The 20,829-nt window shown below is 58.2% G+C and overlaps 2 protein-coding genes across 4 annotated transcripts in view; both read left to right on the top strand.

Annotated features, from left to right (window-relative positions):
* The first annotated feature begins 2,130 nt into the window (after positions 1-2,130).
* FN3K (fructosamine 3 kinase) lies at positions 2,131-17,073 on the top strand. Of its 2 annotated transcripts, XM_002723048.6 has the most exons (6): positions 2,131-2,369; positions 5,328-5,479; positions 6,880-6,971; positions 7,833-7,915; positions 15,582-15,704; positions 16,250-17,073. In XM_002723048.6, exons 1-6 carry the CDS (start codon positions 2,226-2,228, stop codon positions 16,586-16,588), a joined length of 933 nt encoding a protein of 310 aa, XP_002723094.2. In that variant the 5' UTR covers positions 2,131-2,225; the 3' UTR covers positions 16,589-17,073. The 2 variants fall into 2 exon arrangements, with proteins under 2 accessions (XP_002723094.2, XP_069916174.1); XM_070060073.2 differs by lacking the exons at positions 15,582-15,704; positions 16,250-17,073 and adding an exon at positions 9,473-9,978.
* A 323-nt stretch (positions 17,074-17,396) lies between these two features.
* Positions 17,397-20,829, top strand: part of TBCD (tubulin folding cofactor D) — a 180,341-nt gene continuing 176,908 nt past the window's right edge. For both annotated transcript variants that reach the window (XM_089318508.1, XM_002723042.6), the window contains exons 1-2: positions 17,397-17,921; positions 19,762-19,812. In XM_089318508.1, coding sequence (XP_089174634.1) covers positions 17,738-17,921; positions 19,762-19,812 — 235 coding nt within the window. In that variant the 5' untranslated portion in view covers positions 17,397-17,737. The remainder of the gene's footprint in view (positions 17,922-19,761; positions 19,813-20,829) is intronic.

Raw genomic sequence — 20,829 nt, 5'->3', positions numbered from 1 at the left:
AGACCAGGAGAAGCACCTGGCTCCTGGCTCCTGCCATCGGATCAGCGCGGTGCGCCGGCCATTGGAGGGTGAACCAATGGCAAAAGGAAGACCTTTCTCTCTGTCTCTCTCTCACTGTCCACTCTGCCTGTCAAAAAAAAAAAAAAAAAAAAAAAAAAAAGCTGAGGCTGGCAAGCAGAGGATCCGCTCTGCACCTGGGATCCAGGCCTTGGCCTCTGCTGCCCTGGAGCCTGGCCCTCGGCGTGCTCCCCATCAGAACCTGGCCCCTGAGCTGAGGGAAGCTCAGGCCACACCAATGGGCCTGCTCAACAGTGCACAGTCCAGTCGTCCCGGTGAGTGCCAAGTGCGGGGGTGAATGACCCAGCTGAGCAGGGGTCAGGCCCCAGGGCCACCGGTGGAGCCCGCTCCCACAAGCCTGGCACCTCAGTCTGGTTGCCTCCAAGGTGCAGGGTCCCTGCCTCCCTACAGGAAATGAGGATCCTTGGTTTCTCGGCTGAAACCTCCCCCAGGTGGGGCTGCTGCCTCTTAGACAAGGCGTCTCTAGCCTCGGTGGGTGTCTCGGGGCTGGCAGCTGGCAGGCAGGGGCGGGCTGCAGGCAGCCTGGTGGGGGCAGCTGAGTCCTGCCCTGCCCTGGGGCTTCTGCTGCCAGCTTCTTTTCGAGATGCATGGGATGAGAGTCAGAGAGAGACAGGTGCAAGCCCCCTCTGCCGCTTCCTGGTGGGGTTCAGGAGCCCCTGACGGGACGCCTTCAAAGGATGGAATGAGGTTGCCCCCAGCGCACGGAGGAGGTGATAGGCGGTGTTCCCCGAATCTCTCCTACACCCTTCCTAATGTGTGAGGGAAGCGTTCACAGGAGTGGTGTTTAGCCTGGGGGTTAAGCAGCCTGGGTTTGATTCCCTGTTCCAGCTCCTGACTCCAGCTCCTGCCAAAGCAGACCCCGGGAAGCGGTGGTGATGGCTCCTGCCGCCCACCCTACCTGGGAGACCTGGATAACGGTCGCAGCTCCCACCTGCCGCCTGATGCAGCTCTGGCTGTTGTGGGCATTAGGAGAGTGAACCAGCAGATGGGGGAGCTCTCTGCTCCTATTTAAAATAAATTGCATTTTTTTTTTTTGACAGGCAGAGTGGACAGTGAGAGAGAGAGACAGAGAGAAAGGTCTTCCTTTTGCCGTTGGTTCACCCTCCAATGGCCGCCGCGGCCGGCGCGCTGCGGCCGGCGCACCGCACCGATCCGATGGCAGGAGCCAGGAGCCAGGTGCTTTTTCCTGCTCTCCCATGGGGTGCAGGGCCCAAGCACCTGGGCCATCCTCCACTGCACTCCCGGGCCACAGCAGAGGGGTGGCCTGGAAGAGGGGCAACCGGGACAGAATCCGGCGCCCCGACCGGGACTAGAACCCGGTGTGCCGGCGCCGCTAGGCGGAAATAAATTGCATTTTTAAAGCAAGGTCATCACAGTGGGGGGGGGGGAGCTTCAGGGATTAATGAGGAGGGCAGGGGGTGGTGGTGGTACATGCAGGACACAGGGTGCATGTGTGCGTGTGGCTGGGTGCATGCATGGGTGTGCACGGGCCTGGGCGTGTCTGGAAGCTCCCTCCCCACACTGGGTGGGGACAACTGCCTCTTATCAGCCCCAGAGCTTATCTCTGACCTGAACCTGGCTGGGACAAGGCCCCTCCTCCCCACCACGTGTCTGAATGTTTGACCCCTACCTGGCTGGGACAAAGAGCCCCCCTTATGTCCGAGTGTCCGACAGGCACCTGGCTGGGACAAAGAGTCCCTGGCTTGTCTGGGCTGTGCCTGCACCATCCTCAGATGCCCTCCCGTGTGGGCCCCTCCTTCCCTTCGTGCAGGGAACAGGCTCCTAGCGGCAGCCTCCAGCTGGGTCTCCTGGGGTCCCGGGACTGTGCACAGGCTCGGTGCACACGGGCACCCTTACCTGGGGGAGCGGGACCAGGGCTGGGCTCCCACTCAGCCCGCGAGTGCCCGCGGGCTGTGGTAGAGAAGTTCTGGAACGGGCCCAGGGGAGGGAGCTGGACACCGGCCAGCTGGGGAGGGCGCGACGAGCCGGCCGAGGGGCCCCCTCCCTGAGCGGCCGTGGGAGCTTAAGAGGCCGCCGGGAGCGCGGGTGCGGGAGCGCGCGCCTGAGCGTCTGCCCAGAGCCCGCAGGCCGCGCCGCGGACTGGGCCCGCTAGGTCCCAGGATTAGTGTCCGGCGCCGCCGCCGCCAATGGAGCAGCTACTGCGCGCCGAGCTGCGCACCGCGACCCTGCGGGCCTTCGGCAGCCCCAGCGCCGGCGGCTGCATCAGCGAGGGCCGCGCCTACGACACCGACGCGGGCCCCGTGTTTGTCAAGGTCAACCGCAGGACGCAGGTGCGCGGCCGCGCGGGTGGGCGAGGACCCGGGGCCCAGGGCGCAGGGGGCGTTTCCCGACCGGGCCCGAGGCGCCGACAGCGGGCCCTGGAGGCCGAGGAGTCAGTGGTCCCCGCGGCTCCCGGAGGGCTCCCCTCGGCCCTGAGGATAGAGGAACCGGGTTCCCGGGTCCGGCTCCCTCACAGCCAAGCCCCTCTCGCCAGATTTCCAGTCCCGGCTTCACAGGGGGGTTTCCAAAAGCTGAGACCCCCTCCTCCCCCAGTGCACGCAGCAGGTGCTGTGACAACGCAGGAGAGCAGGTGACACCCCGGCCCAGGCCCAGGCGCTCTCTGCCGGCCGGCCGGGGACTCGCCCGGGAGCTTGGCTGGGGTTCTCGGGCTTTCTCCCACCCTGCAGACCCTTGCCACCCGAGGCCCGCTGAAAGGGCGGGGTTCTTTTCCTGTGAGGCGGAGGTGCTTCCGTCTCATTCACAGGGCTTACTTTTTTTTTTTTTTAAAGATGTATTTATTTGGAATACTGCTCAGCGGTAAAACAACAACAAAAATGAAATCTTGTATTTTGCAACAAAATGGATGCCACTGGAAACCATTATACTTAGTGAAATAAGCCAATCCCCAAAAAGACAAATACCTAGGTTCTCCCTGATCTGTGGTAGCTAATAGGGTAATGGAAATGTAATGTATAGGAATGAAATTGACATTTTGAGATTTGACTATTTTTTAAAAAATCGATTCATTTATTTGAAAGACAGAGTTGCAGAGAGAATAGAGATAAAGATAGAGAGAGAGAGAGAGAGCGAGAGCGAGAGCGAGAGAGAAAGATCTTCCGTCCGGGTGGCCACAACAGCCAGAGCTGGGCCCATCTGAAGCCAGGAGCCAGAAGTTTCTTCCAGGTCTCCCACGGGGTGCAGGTGCAGGGGCCCAAGGACTTGAGTCATAGTCTGCTGCTTTCTCAGGCCATAGCAAAGGGCTGGATCAGAAGCGGAGCAGCTAGGACTTGAACCGGCGCCCATATGGGATGCCGGCGCTGTAGGCTGGGGCTTTAACTCACTGTGACACAGTGCCGGCCCTGAGATTTGGTGATTGTTTACAGCCTTATTTATACTGTTGAGGAACAATGGTATTTTTCCTCATAAAAAGAGATTATTTATTTATTTGAAAGGCAGTTACAGAGAGAGACACAGAGAGGTCTTCCATGTGCTGGTTCACTCCTCAAATGGCCACAATGGCTGGAGCTGAGCCAGTCTGGAGCTAGGAACCTCACCCAGGTCTCCCGTGTGGGCGCAGGGGCCCAGGTACTTGGGCCATCTTTCGCTGATTTCCCTGGGAGCTGGATCAGAAGTGAAGCAGCCGAGACTCGGACCAGTGCCCACGTGGGATGCTGACACTGCAGGCGGCAGCTTAACCTGCTACACCACAGCGCCAGCCCCAGGGTTTGCTTTTTTATTTTTAAGATTTATTCATTTACTTACTCACTTATTTATTTTTAAATATTTATTTATTTGAAAGTCAGAGTTACACAGAGAGAGAAGGAGAGGCAGAGAGAGAGAGATCTTCCATCTGCTGGTTCACTCCCTAACTGGCCGCAACAGCTGGAGCTGTGCTGATCCGAAGCCAGGATCCAGGAGCCTTCTCTGGATCTCCCACGTGGGTGCAGGGGTCCAATGACTTGGGCCATCTTCCACTGCTTTCCCAGGCCATAGAGAGAGCTGGATCAGAAGTGGATCAGCCAGGACTCGAACTGACGCCCATATGGGATGCTGACACTGCAGGCGGCAGCTTTACCTGCTATGCCACAGCGCCAGCCCCTAAGATTTATTTATTTATTTGGAAGGCTGAGTTACAGAGAGGCAGAGAGGCAGAGAGAGAGAGAGAGAGAGAGGTCTTCCATCTGCTGATTCACTCCCCAATGGCCGCAATGGCCTGAGCTGGGCTGATCCAAAGCCAGGAGCCTGGGGCTTTCTCCGGGTCTTCTACGTGGGTGCAGGAGCCCAAGGAGTTGGGCCATCTTCTGCTGCTTTCCCAGGCACATTAGGTGGTCACTGGATCGGAAGTGGAGCAGCCGGAACTCGAACCAGTGCCCATATGGGACGCCGGGACTGCAGGCGGTGGCTTTACTTGCTGTGCGCAGCACCAGCTCCCAGGGTTTGGTTTTTTGAAACATGCAATTCTATAGGCAGAGGTAGCCCCAAACACACTGATGACACGTGTTTTAGGCAGAGGTGGACTGTTCATATGGTGAGAGTTCACCTAATGTGAAACTGGGGTATTTGTGCCAACATTCTCCAAGCAGGAGACCCCTGGGGCCCCCAGGAGACTTGGCGGGAGGTCGGATATGTGGCTCCTTCTCAGCTCACCCAGCCCCGCTGGACCAGAGGGGAGGCCCCTCCCTGCCCATCTGTGGCCTGATCTACCTCGGGGCCTGGGCCACATTTGCCCTGGCTGCTTGAGGCTGCTGTCCCCAACGAGGCAGCGAGGAAGGCGGGTAACCTGGGGGATCCAGGCCCAGCCCTGGAGCCCCGGTTAACTCAGGTCCCCCGTGCCTCCTGTTTTCCCCTGGCACCCCTGGTGTCCCCAGCACAGCCACGTCTCTCACAGCAGGGCTCGCTGTAGGGCAGCGGCATCCTGCCCCCGAGACCCTCAGACCATGAACCTCATGCTTGCAGCCCCTCCTGTCCCTGGAGCCCCGGTTAACTCAGGTCCCCCGTGCCTCCTGTTTTCCCCTGGCACCCCTGGTGTCTCCAGCACAGCCTCGTCTCTCACAGCAGGGCTCGCTGTAGGGCAGCGGCATCCTGCCCCCGAGACCCTCGGACCATGGACCTCATGCTTGCAGCCCCTCCTGTCTTCGGGGCGCACTTGTACCCCGCTCTCTGTGAGCCCCCCAGGCTGACTGGCAGAGGCTCCTGCTGGTGTCCGTGCCTAGGGAGCTGACGAGGCTCACGGCGGTGTTTGGACACAGGCCCGGCAGATGTTTGAGGGGGAGATGGCCAGCCTGGAGGCCCTGCGCAGCACCGGCCTGCTGAGGGTGCCTCGGCCCGTGAAGGTGATCGACCTGCCAGAAGGTGGGGCTGCCTTCGTGATGGAGCACTTGAAGATGAGGAGCTTGAGCAGGTGAGTGTGTGAGAGAGGCACGCAGTGACACACGTGGATGGAGACACGTGCGTGGGGAGAGGCACACGTGCACATGGACAGACACACAGATGCACACACGGAAGGACACACACACACGGACAGAGAGAAACGGAGAAAGACAGGGAGAGGCAAACTGATGGAATGGGGACAGAGAGACGCACACAAGAGCAAGAGAGGCAGAGACGGAGAGGCAGAGGGCAGCAGGCGGAGCAGCCTGGTGCTGAGCCGTGGGGGCCGTGAAGCCCGCTCTGCTCTCCTGCCGTCGCCCTGTGTGTGGGTTGAGCCTGGCTGTGTGCAGGCTGCGTGAAGCCCGCTCTACTCTGGTGCTATTGCCCTGTGGGTGAGCATGAAGCCCACTCTGCTCTCGTGTGGTCGCCCTGTGGCTGAGTGTGGAACCGGCTCTGTTCTTGTGCGGTCCTGAGCCTGACTGTGTGCAGGCTGCATGAAGCCCACTCTGCTCTGTGCAGTGGCCCTGTGGGTGAGCCTGGCTGTGTGCAGGCTTTGTGACGTGAGCGTATTTCCCACCACTGCTCTGTGCACTGAGCTGCTGTGGCTCAATTTGGACAGGATGTGTCCGACCTATCAATCACCTTGAGTCTTTAGATTTTTCCTAATTATTAGAGCTGTGATACTCATGTGTGAGCTGTGGGAAGTCCAGGCCTAAGTAAGGAGGACAGGAGCTACCCGCAATCTTATCAGCCAGAGGTGGCTGTTGGTGACACCTGGCTATGTGATTGTCCCCTCTGTCTTTTTCCCATGTGATTTACATTTTGTAAAAAAGATTATTTATTTGAAAGTCAGAGTTACACAGAGAGAGAAGGAGAGGGAGGAGAGAGAGAGAGAGAGAGAGAGAGAGAGAGAGAGATCCTCCATCCCCTGGTTCACTCCCCAATTGGCCTCAACAGCCGGAGCTGAGCCAATCTGAAGCCAGGAGCCAGGAGCTTCTTCTAGGTCTCCCATGTGGGTGCAGGGGCCCAAGGACTTGGGCCATCCTCTGCTGATTTCCCAGGCCACAGCAGAGAACTGGATCGGAAGTGGAGCAGCCAGGACTAGAACTGGCGCCCATATGGGATGCCGTGCTGCAGGCGGGGGATTAACCTACTGTGCCATGGCCTGGCCCCTACATTTGTTCTTACAAGAACTGGGAGGTGGCTTTTCACCTGATGTTACTTTTAGAGCATTTCCCCTGGTTCCCACGTCGTGCTAAGACCTGTTGCCGTCCCTCCTGGGGCTGTTGCACTGCCTTGTTTCTGGGAAGAGTCACTGCCTGGCAGAGAGGGTGGCTTCAAGGCATTACACACTTCTCAGAGTGGAGCATGCTGGGGGAGTCATCATTTCTTGTTGGTTTTTTTAATTGGCCACATTTCTTCTTTCCTAAGTCAGGCGTCAAAACTGGGAGACCAGATGGCCGAGTTGCACCTTTACAACCAGAAGCTCCGGGAGAAGCTGACAAAGGAGGAGAACACAGTGGGTACGTGCAGCTCTGTGTGCCCGTGGCCGGGGACAGGGAGGGACGGGCAGTGCAGTGGGGGCCTGCAGCTGGCTGTGTGTGCCTGTGACTGGGGACAGGGAGGGGCGGGCAGTGCAGTGGGGGCCTGCAGCTGGCTCTGTGTGCCCGTGGCCGGGGAGGAGCTGAGAGGGGAGGGGAGTGCAGTGGGGGCCTGCAGCTGGCTGTGTGCCCGTGGCTGGGGACAGGGAGGGACGGGCAGTACAGTAGGGGCCTGCAGCTGGCTCTGTGTGCCTGTGGCTGGGGACAGGGAGGGACGGGCAGAGCAGTGGGGGCCTGCAGCTGGCTCTGTGTGCCTGTGGCTGGGGACAGGGAGGGACGGGCAGTGCAGTGGGGGCCTGCAGCTGGCTCTGTGTGCCTGTGACTGGGGACAGGGAGGGGCGGGCAGTGCAGTGGGGTCCTGCAGCTGGCTCTGTGTGCCCGTGGCCGGGGAGGAGCTGAGAGGGGAGGGCAGTGCAGTGGGGGCCTGCAGCTGGCTCTGTGTGCCTGTGGCTGGGGACAGGGAGGGACGGGCAGAGCAGTGGGGGCCTGCAGCTGGCTCTGTGTGCCTGCAGCCCAGGCCCCTCTGCCGCTTCCCTCTGGCATTCCGGTAACAGGCTTAACTGTACGCTGTCTCCTTTCCCACTACATTCTGGAAATATAATCACAGGAAGGTTTTGATGGAGAGAACGAGCTCATGGAATTGGTGCTTGAGGGTGCTTGAGGAGGTGGTAGCATCCTGGCAGATCCCAGGCTGGCCAAGCACTACCGACTGGAGAGAACTGCAGAGGCTGGCCGCCGAGGGGAAGACAAGCGGCTCTCTCATGCCGGGCTCTCTCTTGACAGGCCGGAGGGCTGAGGGTGCGGATCCCCACTACGTGAGCAAGTTCGGCTTCCACACAGTGACCTGCTGTGGCTTTATCCCGCAGGTGAGTCACCTGGCCCCTCGAGTGTGACACAGTGCCAGTCCTCCAGGCACCAGCGAGACGGAGCTCCTGGTGTCTGGAAGCAGAGTGGGTGCTGTGGCATCTGGGATGGGCGGAGCAGCTGCAGAGGGCCCCTGAGCTCGGCTGGCAGGGTGGCATTCCAGGCAGGGGGAAGAGCAGTTGCAAAGGGACTGAAGGGTGTGGGGGTGGGGAGCATGCTGGGCTGGGCTTCCAGAAGTGGGGTACAGTGCAGACACCCCCTAATGACCTCCACCTCTGTAAAGTGTACAACCTGGCAGTTTCAGTCGTATACTCCTGGTGTCAAGCAGCCACCACCACTATCTAGTTCTAGAACATTCTCACCAAAAGCAGTGCCCAGGAGCAGCCGCTCCCCACTTCCCTGTCCCCAGCCCCTGGCAGCCACTACTCTGCTTTCTCTATGTGCACTGTTCTGCACATTTCGTATGAATGGAAGTGTGTGACCTGTAACCTTTGTGTCTGGCTCATCACTCTTAGCATGATGTTCCCAAGGGTCATACATGTTGTAGCATGTACCAGAGGTTCCTTCCTCTCTGTGGCTCAGTCATGCTGGGCTCTTGATTTGCTGTCATGGAACCCATGAAGTTCCTAGGAATGCTTTTCTCTGGTTGGTCTGACCCTAACCTGGCCCTGGACCATGGTCTGCTGGACAAGAGAAATGTCCATGGACAGTGAAATGCTCTCCTGTGTCCTCCTTGAAGCCTGCCCTGGCCAGCTGATGCCCTGTGGACAACGACCAGGCTCTTCCTCCCAGCCAACAGCAGCTCCCCTGGGGTCACACCTGTCTCACAGGCATAGTCTTGGTTGTCCCGGTAGGCGTGGCTGGGCGTGGCTGGCGAGCCTGCTCTGGATGCCAAGTTTGAGAGTTGCAGGTGATGAGGGGGTCCAGAGACGGCTGACCCAGCATAGCAGATTTGCAAATATCCAAGACTGAGAAGTGGAATCTTGCGTGGCACTCCAGTGTGTAAGCAGATGGAATGCAGCAGAGGTTGGTCAGCCGGCAGGACGGGCTGAGGGCCTTGGGCAACACCTGGTCCACCACCTTTGGACCACAGGGGAGTCGTCTTTAGCCGTCAGCCAGCCCCAAGTTCCAGAACTTGCTACTCAGGAGGGCTGAGTGGATTCTGGGTAGAGCAATGCTGAGCCGGGGGCTTCTCAGACAGCTGGTACTCGAGGCCCCGCTGGGAGCTCCGGCCTGGCCAGCTGTGGCCACTGAGGCATTTTGTGCAGTTTAATGCTTTGCCTGACTCCACTCACCTGGTTGCCACCGTCGGTAATGTCGTTGATCCATTTATGAGGAAACTGGTGCTCAGAGGCCGGGCAACGCTGCTGAGACCAGCAAGGGCATGGAGGCGCCAGGGTTCCAGTGCTAAATCTGTGTCCTTCCTCAGGAGGACGCAGAGTGGACACTGGGGCCTGGGCAGGAAACGGGAAATGACGAGGTGTCCATGGACCCAGGGTCCTGACGGGTGGGCTGCAGGGAGGGGCTTCCCATCCTGCCCTTGGCTGCACTCTCACCAGGGGCTGAACCCCGCCAAGCCTCCTCTGCATAGAGAGGCCTCCGAGGGATGCCTACTGACTGGAAAATCCGCCGGCCCATCGCCCGTGGTGGTCTCCAGAAGACCGTCCCCTGTGGACGTCACAAGTGACCTCTGTAAAATTAGCTTGGCACCCTTCTCTCCTTGGGTGCAGCTGGCAACAGTTTGGGGTGTTGTGGCGGACAAGTCCACCGTGCACCCTTACTGCCACCCAGGTGAGAGAACACTGCTCACCCCAGAGTCTCCTTGCGCCCTCTGTAACCTTGGCTCCCTGCCCTCCCCTGCTTTTGGGCGACCACCGCTCTGTTTCCTGTCACTGAGGTGCAACTGCGTTTAGTGGAATTTAAGTGGAGCTGCAAGATATGGGACATTTTTGGTGTTGCATCTCTCAGTGCAATCGTTCTAACACTGATCATTATTTTATCCATGTTGCATGTGTCAAAAGCCTGTTCCGTTCTGTGGATCAAATACAATTTGTTTATCCATGCACCTTTTTTCTCTTTTAAAGATTTATTTATTTATTTGAAGGGGCGAGTGACAGGGAGGAGAGGTAGAGGGAAGGCGAGATCTTCCACTCACTGTTTATCTCCTCCAAATGCCTGCAGAGCTGGGCTGAAGCCAGGAGGCGGGAAGTCCATCCAGCCGGGTCTTGAACCAGTGCCCATACTGGGTGCTGGTACTGCAGGCGGCAGCTTAACCTGCTACACCACAGTGCCAGCCCCAGTTTTTTAAGTTAACCTCTGCAGATGGAAGTTCAGTTTGTACACGTGGGTAGTGAAGTGGTACAGTGCTGTCGTTGAGAAGGCCACGCTGTTCCCATTGAACTGTGGCACCTGTGACACAACGCGAGTTTGTCAGTACGCAGAGGTGTGTGCTCCATCGCTCGTCTCTCTTCAGGCTGGTGTCACTGTCTTGAATACTGTAGCTTTGTAAGTCTGTAGGAGGCCAATGTGGCTGCCTGTGATACCGCATCCCACAGGGCTCCGCTTAGTGTCCCAGCTGCTCTACGTCTGGTTCAGCTCCCTGCTACTGCGCCTGGGAAAGCTGTGGAGGACGACCCACGTGCTCAGGCCCCTGTGCCCATGCAGAAGACCTGGAAGAAGTTCCTGGCTTCCACCTGGCCCAGCCCTGGCTGTTGAGACCATCTAGGGAGTGAACCAGCAGATGGAAGACCTCTCTGTAACTCTGACTTTCAAGTAAATCTTTTTTTTTTTTTTTTTTTGACAGGCAGAGTTAGACAGTGTGTGAGAGACAGAGAGAAAGGTCTTCCTTCCATTGGTTCATCCCCCAAAATGGCTGCTATGGCCGGCACTACGCCGATTGGAAGCCAGGAGCCAGGTGCTTCCTCCTGGTCTCCCATGCAGGTGCAGGGCCCAAGCATTTGGGCCATCCTCCACTGCCTTCCCGGGCCACAGCAGAGAGCTGGACTGGAAGAGGAGCAACTGGGACAGAATCCAGCGCCCCAACTGGGACTAGAACCTGGGGTGTCGGTGCCGCAGGCGGAGGATTAACCAAGTGAGCCGGCCCAACAAATAAATCTTAAAAGAAAAAAAAAAAAAGAAGAAAAATTAACTGCTGGCTTAACTGCTAGGCCACATGCCTACTCCCACAATTATTTTTTTTTGACAATTTATTTACTTATTTGAAAGTCAGAGTTACACAGAGAGAGAAGGAGAGGCAGAGAGAGAGAGAGAGAGAGAGAGAGAGAGAGAAAAAGAGAGGTCTTCTATCTGCTGGTTCACTCCCCAATTGGCTGCAATGGCTGGAGCTGTGTTGATCCGAAGCCAGGAGCCAGGAGCTTCCTCTGGGTCTTCCCACGAGGGTGCAAGGGCCCAAGGACTTGGGCCATCTTCCACTATCCTCCCAGGCCACAGCAGAGAGCTGGATCAGAGATAGAGCATTGGCGACCATATGGGATGCCGGCACAGCAGGGGGCAGCCTTACCTGATATGCCACAGCACGGGCCCCCACAATTACTTTTTTTTTTTTTTAAGATTTATTTATGTGTTTGAAAGTCAGAGTTACACAGAGAGAGAAGGAGAGGGAGGAGAGAGACGGAGAGAGAAGTCTTCCATCCGATGGTTCACTCCCCAGTTGGCCGCAACAGCCAGAGCTGAGCCAATCTGAAGCCAGGAGCCAGGAGCTTCTTCTAGGTCTCCCATGTGGGTGCAGGGTCCCAAGCACTTGGGCCATCTTCTGCTTTCCCAGGCCACAGCAGAGAGCTGGATGGGAAGTAGAACAGCCGGGACTCCAACTGGTGCCCATATGGGATGCCGGCACTGCAGGCGGTGGCTTTACCCACAGCATCCGCCCTGAGAGAGATTGATTTTCCATCTGCTGACTCATTTCCCAAATGGCCACAACAGCCAGGGTGGGCCAGGCCGAAGCCAGGAGCCAGGAGCTCTTCTGGGTCTCCCATGTGGGTGCAGAGGCTCAAGCAGTGGACCATCCTCCGCTGCTTTCCCAGGTGCATTAGCAGGGAGCTGGCTCAGAAGTGGAGCAGGTGGAACTCAAACTGGTGCCCATACGGGATGCTGGCATCATGGGTGTTGGTTTTACCTCCTGTGCCACAATGCCAGCCCTGCAATCTTCTTTACTTTTTTCTTTTTATTTGAAAGGCACCACCCTGATAGCTGCCAATGGTCAGATCCAGGCCAGGTCGAAGCCAGGAGATTCTTCCAGGTCTCCCGTGTGGTTAGCAGGAGCCCAAGCACTTGGCCATCTTCTGCTGCTTTTCCCAAGCCATTAGCAGGGAGCTGACCACAAGTGGAATAGCTGGGACTAGAACTGGCGGCCATATGGGATGCTGGCATTGAAGGCGGTGGCTTTACCTGCTTACACCACAATCCTGGCCCCCGAGAGCTTCTTTTCTAACAGCTATTTAGTGCTATAAATTTCCCCTAAAAACTGCTTTAGTGGAATCCCTGTTATAAGCCAGATTTTCATTTTCATTCAACTCAAAGTATTTAACTTTTCCTTTAGATTTCTTTCTTAACCATAGACTTTAGAAATGTGTTAGTTTTGAATCATTTGGGGATTTCCCAGCGCTCTGTTGACTTCTAATTTAACTCTGTGGGATGGGATAATACGCAGTGACTCGGGTAATGCAGGTGCAACTCAAACTGTGGCCGGGAATGTGGTGTCTTGGTCAGGCGAGGCTCTCGCCCTGCTGAGCGGGGTGCTCTGCAGATGTGAATTTTCTGCTTAGGTGAAAGTGTTGTTGAAGGTGACGTGCTTGCTGTATCAGCCGTGCAAGAAGCGTTGAAATCTGGCAATGTCTGTCAGCTGGAGCTGCCATTCAAACTACTAGAGCCTGGGCAGCTTAAACAACAGACAGTGACTTCCATGGTTCTGGAGTCCGGGAAGTGCAAGGTCAAGGCTCTGGTGAGGGTGGTTTCCTGGCTTCCCACTGTGTGCACAGATGTGGGCACACAGAGAGCCAAGCCCCTTTATTCCTCTTCTTATGAAGCCACTGTTTCTGTGGGACTAGAGCCTCACCCTTATGGCTGCATTTAATTTTTTTTTTTGACAGGCAAAGTGGACAGTGAGAGAGAGAGACAGAGAGAAAGGTCTTCCTTCGCCGTTGGTTCACCCTCCAATGGCCGCCGCGGCCAGTGCACTGCGGCTGGCACACCGCGCTGATCTGATGGCAGGAGCCAGGTGCTTATCCTGGTCTCCCATGGGGTGCAGGGCTCAAGCACTTGGGCCATCCTCCACTGCACTCCCTGGCCACAGCAGAGAGCTGGCCTGGAAGAGGAGCAACCAGGACAGAATCCGGCGCCCCGACCGAGACTAGAACCCGGTGTGCCGGCACCGCAAGGAGGAGGATTAGCCTAGTGAGCCACGGCGCTGGCACTTATACTTCTTAATTTGTATTTATTTGTAAGGAAGAGAGAGGGAGAGGCAGTTGGGGAGAGAGTGAATTTCCACATTCTGGCCCACTCCACAAATGCCCACAGTAGCCATGGCTGGGCCAATTCAAAGTCAGGAGTCAGGAACTCAACCCAGGTCTCTCATGCGGGTGTCAGGGACCATCACCTGTTTCCTCCAAGGGTCCATGGTGAAAGAAGATGGACCTGGGAGGGAGCTGGGACTCGAACCCAGGCACTCCAATATTGGATGTGGGTGTCCAAAGCAGCAGCTTGAGTGCTGTGCCAAACACCTGCCCCAGGTTTAGCTGTTTCTCCTTGCAATTTTTAAAAAGATTTATTTTACTTATTTGTGTGTGTGTGTGTGTGTGTGTGAGAGAGAGAGAGAGAGAGAGAGAGGGAGCGAGCGAGAGAGAGAAATTGAATCCCATGGGTTTTAGAACCAGGTCCTTCATGTCCTGGAACAGAATCCTGAACATTTCTGGTCTCACATCAACACTAGCTTAAGTGCTGCAGGATAACTGTGGGCATAGGCAAAAATCAAGCTTCCTAAAATTGAAATAAACTCCTTGTGATATCTGACTCCCAAACTACCTAAGAGATTAAAAAAGTGGCTTTACTAATAAACTGAATATACTGTCTGCATAGCAAAATTACTGTTCCCTATTCGACCTCCACTTTCTTTCACATTACTGGGGCAAAGGTGATCCAAATCACCTCAGAAGTCCAAGCGAGAGAGAGAGTCAGTCTTCTACCCACTGGTTCACCTCCCAAATAATGCAATGGCCAGAGCTGAGCCAATCCAAAGCCAGGAGCCAGGAGCTTCTTCTGGGTCTTCCACGTGGGTGCAGGGGCCTAGGGACTTGAACCATCTTCTGATTCTTTCCCAGGGGCAGTAGCAGGGAGTTGGATCAGAAGTGGAGCAGCCGGGACTCAAACTGGTGCCCATGTGGGACGCTGGCACTGCAGGCCGGGGCTTTAACCTGCTGCACCACAGCGCCAGCTGCTTTCTCTGCAATTTTTAAAAATATTTTCTTATTTGTTTGAAAGAGTGACAGAGGGAGAGAATAGGGAGATCTCCCATGTGCCAGTTCATTCCCCAGATGCCCACAATGACCTGGGCTGGGTCAGACCAGGAGCCAGAAATTCTTTTTTTTTTTTTTTTGACAGGCAGAGTGGACAGTGAAAGAGAGAGACAGAGAGAAAGGTCTTCCTTTGCTGTTGGTTCACCCTCCAATGGCCGTCGCGGCTGGCGCGCTGCGGCCAGCGCACTGCGTTGATCCAATGGCAGGAGCCAGGAGCCAGGCGCTTTTTCTGGTCTCCCATGGGGTGCAGGGCCCAGGCACTTGGGCCATCCTCCACTGCACTCCCTGGCCACAGCAGAGAGCTGGCCTGGAAGAGGGGCAACCGGGACAGAATCCGGCGCCCTGACCGGGACTAGAACCTGGTGTGCCGGCACCGCTAGGCGGAGGATTAGCCTAGTGAGCCGCGGCGCCGGCCTAGGAGCCAGAAATTTTATCCAGGTCTCCTGCAGGGTGGCAGGGACCCAGGTACTTGGACCATTTTCTGCTGCTTTCCCAGGTGCGTTAGCAGGAAGCTGGATTGGAAGTGGAGGAGCTGGGACCTGATATGGGACGTGGGCTTCCAAGCGGTGGCTTAACCACCATGCCCGCCCCTCTCAGTTTCATCAGCTTTACTTTCGTGTATTTTGCACTGTATCAAAGGCAGGCATGTGCAGGGCTATCATGTGTTGTGCAGCATATGTGACCCCCGTTCATTGTGAAATGACTTTATGCTTGATGAGACTGTTTACTCTGAAATCGACTTTGCAGGTATGAAGGTTGCCACTCCAGCTTCCTTTACACTAGTTAACAGGGTCTCTTTTCTATCCTTGTAACCTCTGTCTGTTTATATATAAGTGCATTCCTGCACGCCACTTGTGGTTAAGTTCAGCTTTATTGTTCTGTCAATCCCTTTAGCGAGAGTATTTTTTGACATTTTTATGTGTTTGTTGATAGTTAGATTTGAGTGTATCTGTTGTTTATGTGTGTTGCCAGTTCTGTCTCCATTTTCCCCTTTAACTCCTTCCTTTGGAAGAGCTGAGTATGTGGCGACCCTGCCTCAGCCTGCTTGCTGGCCGGCCCTTGTCCCAGGGCCTGGGCGGATTGCATGCACTGTCCTGTGGCTACAGCGAGTAGCTCTGTCCTTGCTTCCGTTGCCCAGGTGAATGAGTGGCATGACGACTGGCCAACCTTTTTCACCCGGCACCGGCTCCAGGCACAGCTGGACCTCATCGAAAAAGACTATGCTGACCGAGAGGCACGAGAGCTGTGGTCGAGGTTACAGGTGGGCCCTGCGGCCACTTCTCTGGGAGAGAGGCTGTTCTCTCACCCCGGGAGAGCTGAGGGACTCTGTGCAGAGCTGGGGAAGTGGCGCACACATCAGGGGCCACTATGAGCCTGACAGGAACGGGACAGGGGTGGGATCCGAGGACCAACATGGCCCCCTGGGGTATTTAACCTGACCTCCTGCCTGTGGAGCCCAGGGGCACTGCCGTCCCCGTCTCCTGGTTACTGACAGCTGCCCACTCTTAGCCTCCGTTCCCCTCTGTCTTAGTGGGAATGTCTCACCCCAGGATGGGCCCCCGAGTCCCCCAGGGCCAGGTCTCAAAGCCTGACTCTGAAGTCCCGCTGTAGCCTATGGTGAACTGGCTCCTTGACCTCATGGATGAAGTGGCCAGCAGGGCGGAGAGGAGCAGTGACAGGGCAGTGGGGAGGGCTGTGTCCTCTGCTGCGGCCGCTGGTGCCAGGGAAGTGGGACGCGCACAGAGCGGAGAGGGGCTGCCTCCGGCCGCGTCCAGGCACTGGGCACGACGACCCTCCCTCTCGCAGGTGAAGATCCCGGCTCTGTTCTGCGGCCTGGAGGTGGTCCCCGCCCTGCTGCACGGTGACCTCTGGTCGGGGAACGCGGCGGAGGACGACGCGGGGCCGGTGGTCTTCGACCCGGCCTCCTTCTACGGCCACTCCGAGTTCGAGCTGGCCATCGCCCTGCTGTTCGGCGGCTTCCCCAGGGCCTTCTTCACCGCCTACCACCGCAAGGTGCCCAAGGCGCCGGGCTCCGAGCAGCGGCTGCTGCTCTACCAGCTCTTCAACCTCCTCAACCACTGGAACCATTTCGGGCGCAGTTACCGCTCGGCCGCGCTGGGCGCCATGCGCAGGCTGCTGGCATAACCGCGGGCCGGGATCCCCGCACCCTGCTGCGGCGCAGCTCGCCCGGTGGAGCCCTCCCGGGAACGGCCTCCGGGGGCGGCCCCGACGCGCGCTAACCCAGGGCAGCACCCCTTAGAGCGGCAGAAGGCGGGGTAAGGGGAGCAGGGGCGCAGATGGGACACCCGTCCCCTGCCGACCGCGCCGCCAGGGGTGTGCGCGGCCCACTGACCCTGCGTGGCTGACACGCGCACCTGGCCGCGCGCGGCCGCCTTCTCTCGAGGGACGAAGCTCCGGGCACGGCTTGCTCGCAGCAGGTGCATCCCTGGGACCCCAATTCTCCCCCCCCGGGGGCAGCAGCTCTGCCACTCACCGGGGGCCCCCAGATCGAGCTGAGGGCTCCCAGCCCCGGCTGTTGCGGGTATGTGGGGGGAGGGGTGAACCAGCGGACAGGGGCTCTCTTTCTCTCTTTAAAGGCCTTTCAAATAAATAAACCTTAAACATGAAAACCACCTCTGGGTGGGGGTCCATCGCGTGCTTCCTGCTCCGCCAGCGCTCACCTGGGCCTGGGGTCTCCAGGGGGAGGTGCTTTTCCCAGGGCCAGTGGGCGTCGGGCGCCCACGGCTCGCGCCGGACCGCAGTGCGGGGTGGCCCTGGCGCTTGGGACTGGAGGCGGTCATGGCCCCGCCCCGGCACCCAGGCCCCGCCCCACTCCAGGGCTCAGACCCCGCCCGGCCACGCCCTCAGGCCCCACCCAGTCGCTCGTCTGTCCTCAGACCACGCCCCAAACGAGCCCCGCCCAGGGCCCGCCCCCAGCATCAGCTCCGCCCCGGGCTCGCCCCTCCGCTGCCCGGGCCGGATCGGAGCGCGGTCTTTCCCCGCCGAACTGAGCCTGCGCGGAGACCCCGCCGCAGCTCCTCTTTGCCCGGAGCCCGACAGCGGCGAGCGACCCGGGACCAGAAAGCGACTTCTCGTTTTCGGCCGCCGTAAGCCTCGGCCCTCGCCGGACGGGCGCCACCTCCGCGCGCGCTGCCGCTATTTTGGCGACTCGCGCGTCCCGTAGCGAGGCCGGCTCCGGGGTCGGAGGCCGCTGGGTGGGGCCGGCGTGCGCGGGCGCCGCCTTCGCTCGCCTTTCTGCGCGCTCTCCTCAGCCGGCCGGGCCTCGCCGCCGCGATGGACCTGAGCAAGGAGCCGGTGGCCGGCGCCCGCGACGACGAGGTGGAGGAGGAGGCGCTGGCGTACGGCGCCGCGCTGGAGGCGTTCAGCGAGAGCGCCGAGGCCCGCGCGCTGCTCGGCGGGCTGCGGGAGGCGCACGGCGAGCGCGCGGCGCGGGAAGCGGCGGTGGAGCGGTTCCGCGGTGAGGCGGGGTGCGGTGCGCGGGCGCGGGGGACTTCAGCGTCTCGGGGCCCCTGCGGGGAGGGCGCACCCTGCCCTCCCTCCCGGCAGCCCCTGGAGAGGGCAGCGGGACCCTTGGGCAGGTGGCACGTGGGCTCCCGGCCCCGAGACGGACCCCACGGTGTGTGCGTGTGCCTTTGTGTGTGTGCCTGTGTGTGCACCTGTTGTACAGAGCGTGCGCATCTGGTGTGCAACGTGTGTGCTCCCACCTCTGTGTGTGCCCCCCTGTGTGTGCTCCCACCTGTGTGTGCTCCCACCTGTGTGTGCAACATGTGTGCTCCCCTGTGTGTGCTCCCACCTGTGTGTGTGCTCCCACCTGTGTGTATGCCTGTGTGTGGACCTGTTATACAGAGCGTGCGCATCTGGTGTGCAACGTGTGTGCTCCCCTGTGTGTGCTCCCACCTGTGTGTGCTCCCACCTGTGTGTGTGCCCCCCGTGTGTGCTCCCCTGTGTGTGCTCCCACCTGTGTGTATGCCTGTGTGTGCACCTGTTATACAGAGCGTGCGCATCTGGTGTGCAACGTGTGTGCTCCCCTGCATGTATGCACTTGGGTGTGCTCCTAGCTATGTGTGTGTGCCTGTGTTGTGCAACATGTGTGCTCCCCTGTGTGTGCTCCCCTGTGTGTGCTCCCACCTGTGTGTATGCCTGTGTGTGCTCCCCTGCGTGTGCCCCCCGTGTGTGCTCCCACCTGTGTGTATGCCTGTGTGTGCTCCCCTGCGTGTGCCCCCCTGTGTGTGCTCCCACCTGTGTGTATGTCTGTGTGTGCTCCCCTGCGTGTGCTCCCCTGTGTGTGCTCCCACCTGTGTGTGCCTGTGTTGTGCAACATGCGTGCTCCCCTGTGTGTGCCCCCCCGTGTGTGCTCCCACCTGTGTGTATACCTGTGTGTGCGCCTAGTGTGCGCCTGCAGTGTGTCCCACAGTGTGAGGACTGCAATGTGTAGATCAGTTGTGCAGACCAGGTGTGACCCTCAGCGTGTCGACTGCAGAGCACGTGTGGACCCGTGTGTGGACCACAGTTTGGGGACTGCTCGGCGGGGCCACGGGGTTGGACCAGGAGGAACTGGCTTGATGCCCAGCGTGGCTGTGGGCTGCTGAGACTTGGAGAAACGGGTGCGGTGTGGGATGACAGCCACAGTGTGAGTGGCTTCTTGGTCAGCCTGGTGGATGACTTCCAAGTGCGTCTGTAGGGCCTGGAGGTGCATGATGACCTAGAGCGTTTTCGCCACGCGCTTGTCCTCGGTTTGGAGAGGCAGTGCCCGGGCTTTAGGAGAGAGGCTGGGTGGTGTCCAGGTGGAGAGGCCACTGGCAGCAGCAGTCTGAATCCCGTCTGTCAGTTACCCGAATGCCTGGTGACTGATAACACCGCCTCACGTACAAACTGAGGGTGAGGCGGGCACCGGGCACCAGCGGGAGCCCGGCTTTTGCTCCTGGCAGGTGGGCGGCAGTGAGGAGTGCTCCTTGGATTGGACAGAAGCACCGCAGCTGGGGGCTGTGGGTCAGACTTTGCAGGGCTTTGAGGGAAGAGAGAGGGTGTGTGCCTGAGCGGGAGTGGGAGGGAAGGAAGGAACAAGGGAGAGACCCTGCTGGGGAGGAAGACTCAGGAGGCCGTGGGAGGAGAGGACCCCAGGAAAGGTGTGTGGAGCAGGGGGCCAGAGGGCAGTGGGGGTGCACACTCTGGGGGGCCTCTGTGGGTGTGCTCTTGGCCGCTGCCTGCGTTTAGCAAGGACGAGCAGGGTGGCTCCTGAGGTCCCTGTGCGCGTCTGGCTTAGTGGTGATTGACTTCTGTGTTCTTTTTCTTTTTAGTAATAATGAACAAATACCAGGAGCAGCCTCACCTGTTGGACCCACACCTTGGTGAGCATGGGAGCTGATGGTCCTGATGACCGAATGAATGACAGGTGGCCGTGAGACCTTGTGTGCTGCCGCGTGTGTGTGGCTGCAGAGGGTGGCGGGATGTAGTGCCAGTGCCTTTCAAATAAGTAAGATAAATCTTGAAGAAATAAAGAACACATCTTTTGGTTCTCCTACCCAAGTTTTAACCTGTTTGTGTCTGGTCACCTGCTATTGCTGGCAGGTCACACAGGGTCACGTGGTCACCGTTCAATCCTGCCAGCAGCTGAGGAGGCATCTGTGGTCATGTCTGCTGTAGAGAAGATGCTGAGACTTGTTTCTTACCTTAGTGTAAGGGTAGTGATTCTTAAAAAATTTATTTATTTGAAAGGCAGAACAACAGAGAGGGAAAGGGGGCAGACAGAGCAAGAGAGACAGCAAGCAAGCTATTTCACTTCCCAGATTCCTGTAACTGCCAGGGCTGGGCCAGGCTGACGCCAGGACGAGGAATTTCATCAAGGTCTTCCGTGTGGGTGGTAGGGACCCCCGCACTTGGGCCCTTATCTTCTGCCTTCCCAGGCATATTAGCAGAAAGCTGGATTGGAAGTGGGTAACTGGATCTTGAACTCAGGCACTCTGATATGGGATATGGGAGTAGCAAGTGTGGCTTAACCTGCTGTGTATAATGCTGGCCCCAACCCTTGCTTCTTTTTATATTTTATTTAAAAATAAATTTTAGAGATTTATTTTTTATTTATTTGAAAGGCAGAGTTACAGAGATGAGGAAAAGAAGGAGGAGAGAGACAGAGACAAAGACAAAAGATCTTCCATCTGCTGGTTCACTCCCCAAATGGCCACAATGGCCAAGGCTGGGCCAGGCTGAAGCCAGATCCTGGAGCTTCTTCTGGATCTTCCATGCGGGTGCAGGGGCCCAAGCACTTGGGCCATCCTCTGCTGCTTTTCCAGGCCATAAACAGAGCTGGATTGGAGAGCAGCTGGGACGCAAACTGGTACCCATATGGGACGCCAGTGCTGCAGGTG

The sequence above is a fragment of the Oryctolagus cuniculus genome, chromosome 17, assembly GCF_051225735.1.
Source record: "Oryctolagus cuniculus isolate XC-2025 breed Fujian yellow rabbit chromosome 17, ASM5122573v1, whole genome shotgun sequence".
In the NCBI taxonomy this organism is placed as follows: domain Eukaryota; kingdom Metazoa; phylum Chordata; class Mammalia; order Lagomorpha; family Leporidae; genus Oryctolagus; species Oryctolagus cuniculus.
The sequence above is the reverse complement of the archived record's forward strand: the minus strand, read 5'-3'. Positions and strand labels throughout refer to the sequence as shown.

Coding starts and splice junctions, on each gene's coding strand:
- FN3K (XM_002723048.6), top strand. CDS start 2,226: ATGGAGCAGCTACTGCGCGCCGAGCTGCGCACCGCGACCCTGCGGGCC. Junction 5,480..6,879: donor AAGATGAGGAGCTTGAGCAG/GTGAGTGTGTGA, acceptor TTCTTTCCTAAG/TCAGGCGTCAAAACTGGGAG. Junction 7,916..15,581: donor GCTGTGGCTTTATCCCGCAG/GTGAGTCACCTG, acceptor TCCGTTGCCCAG/GTGAATGAGTGGCATGACGA.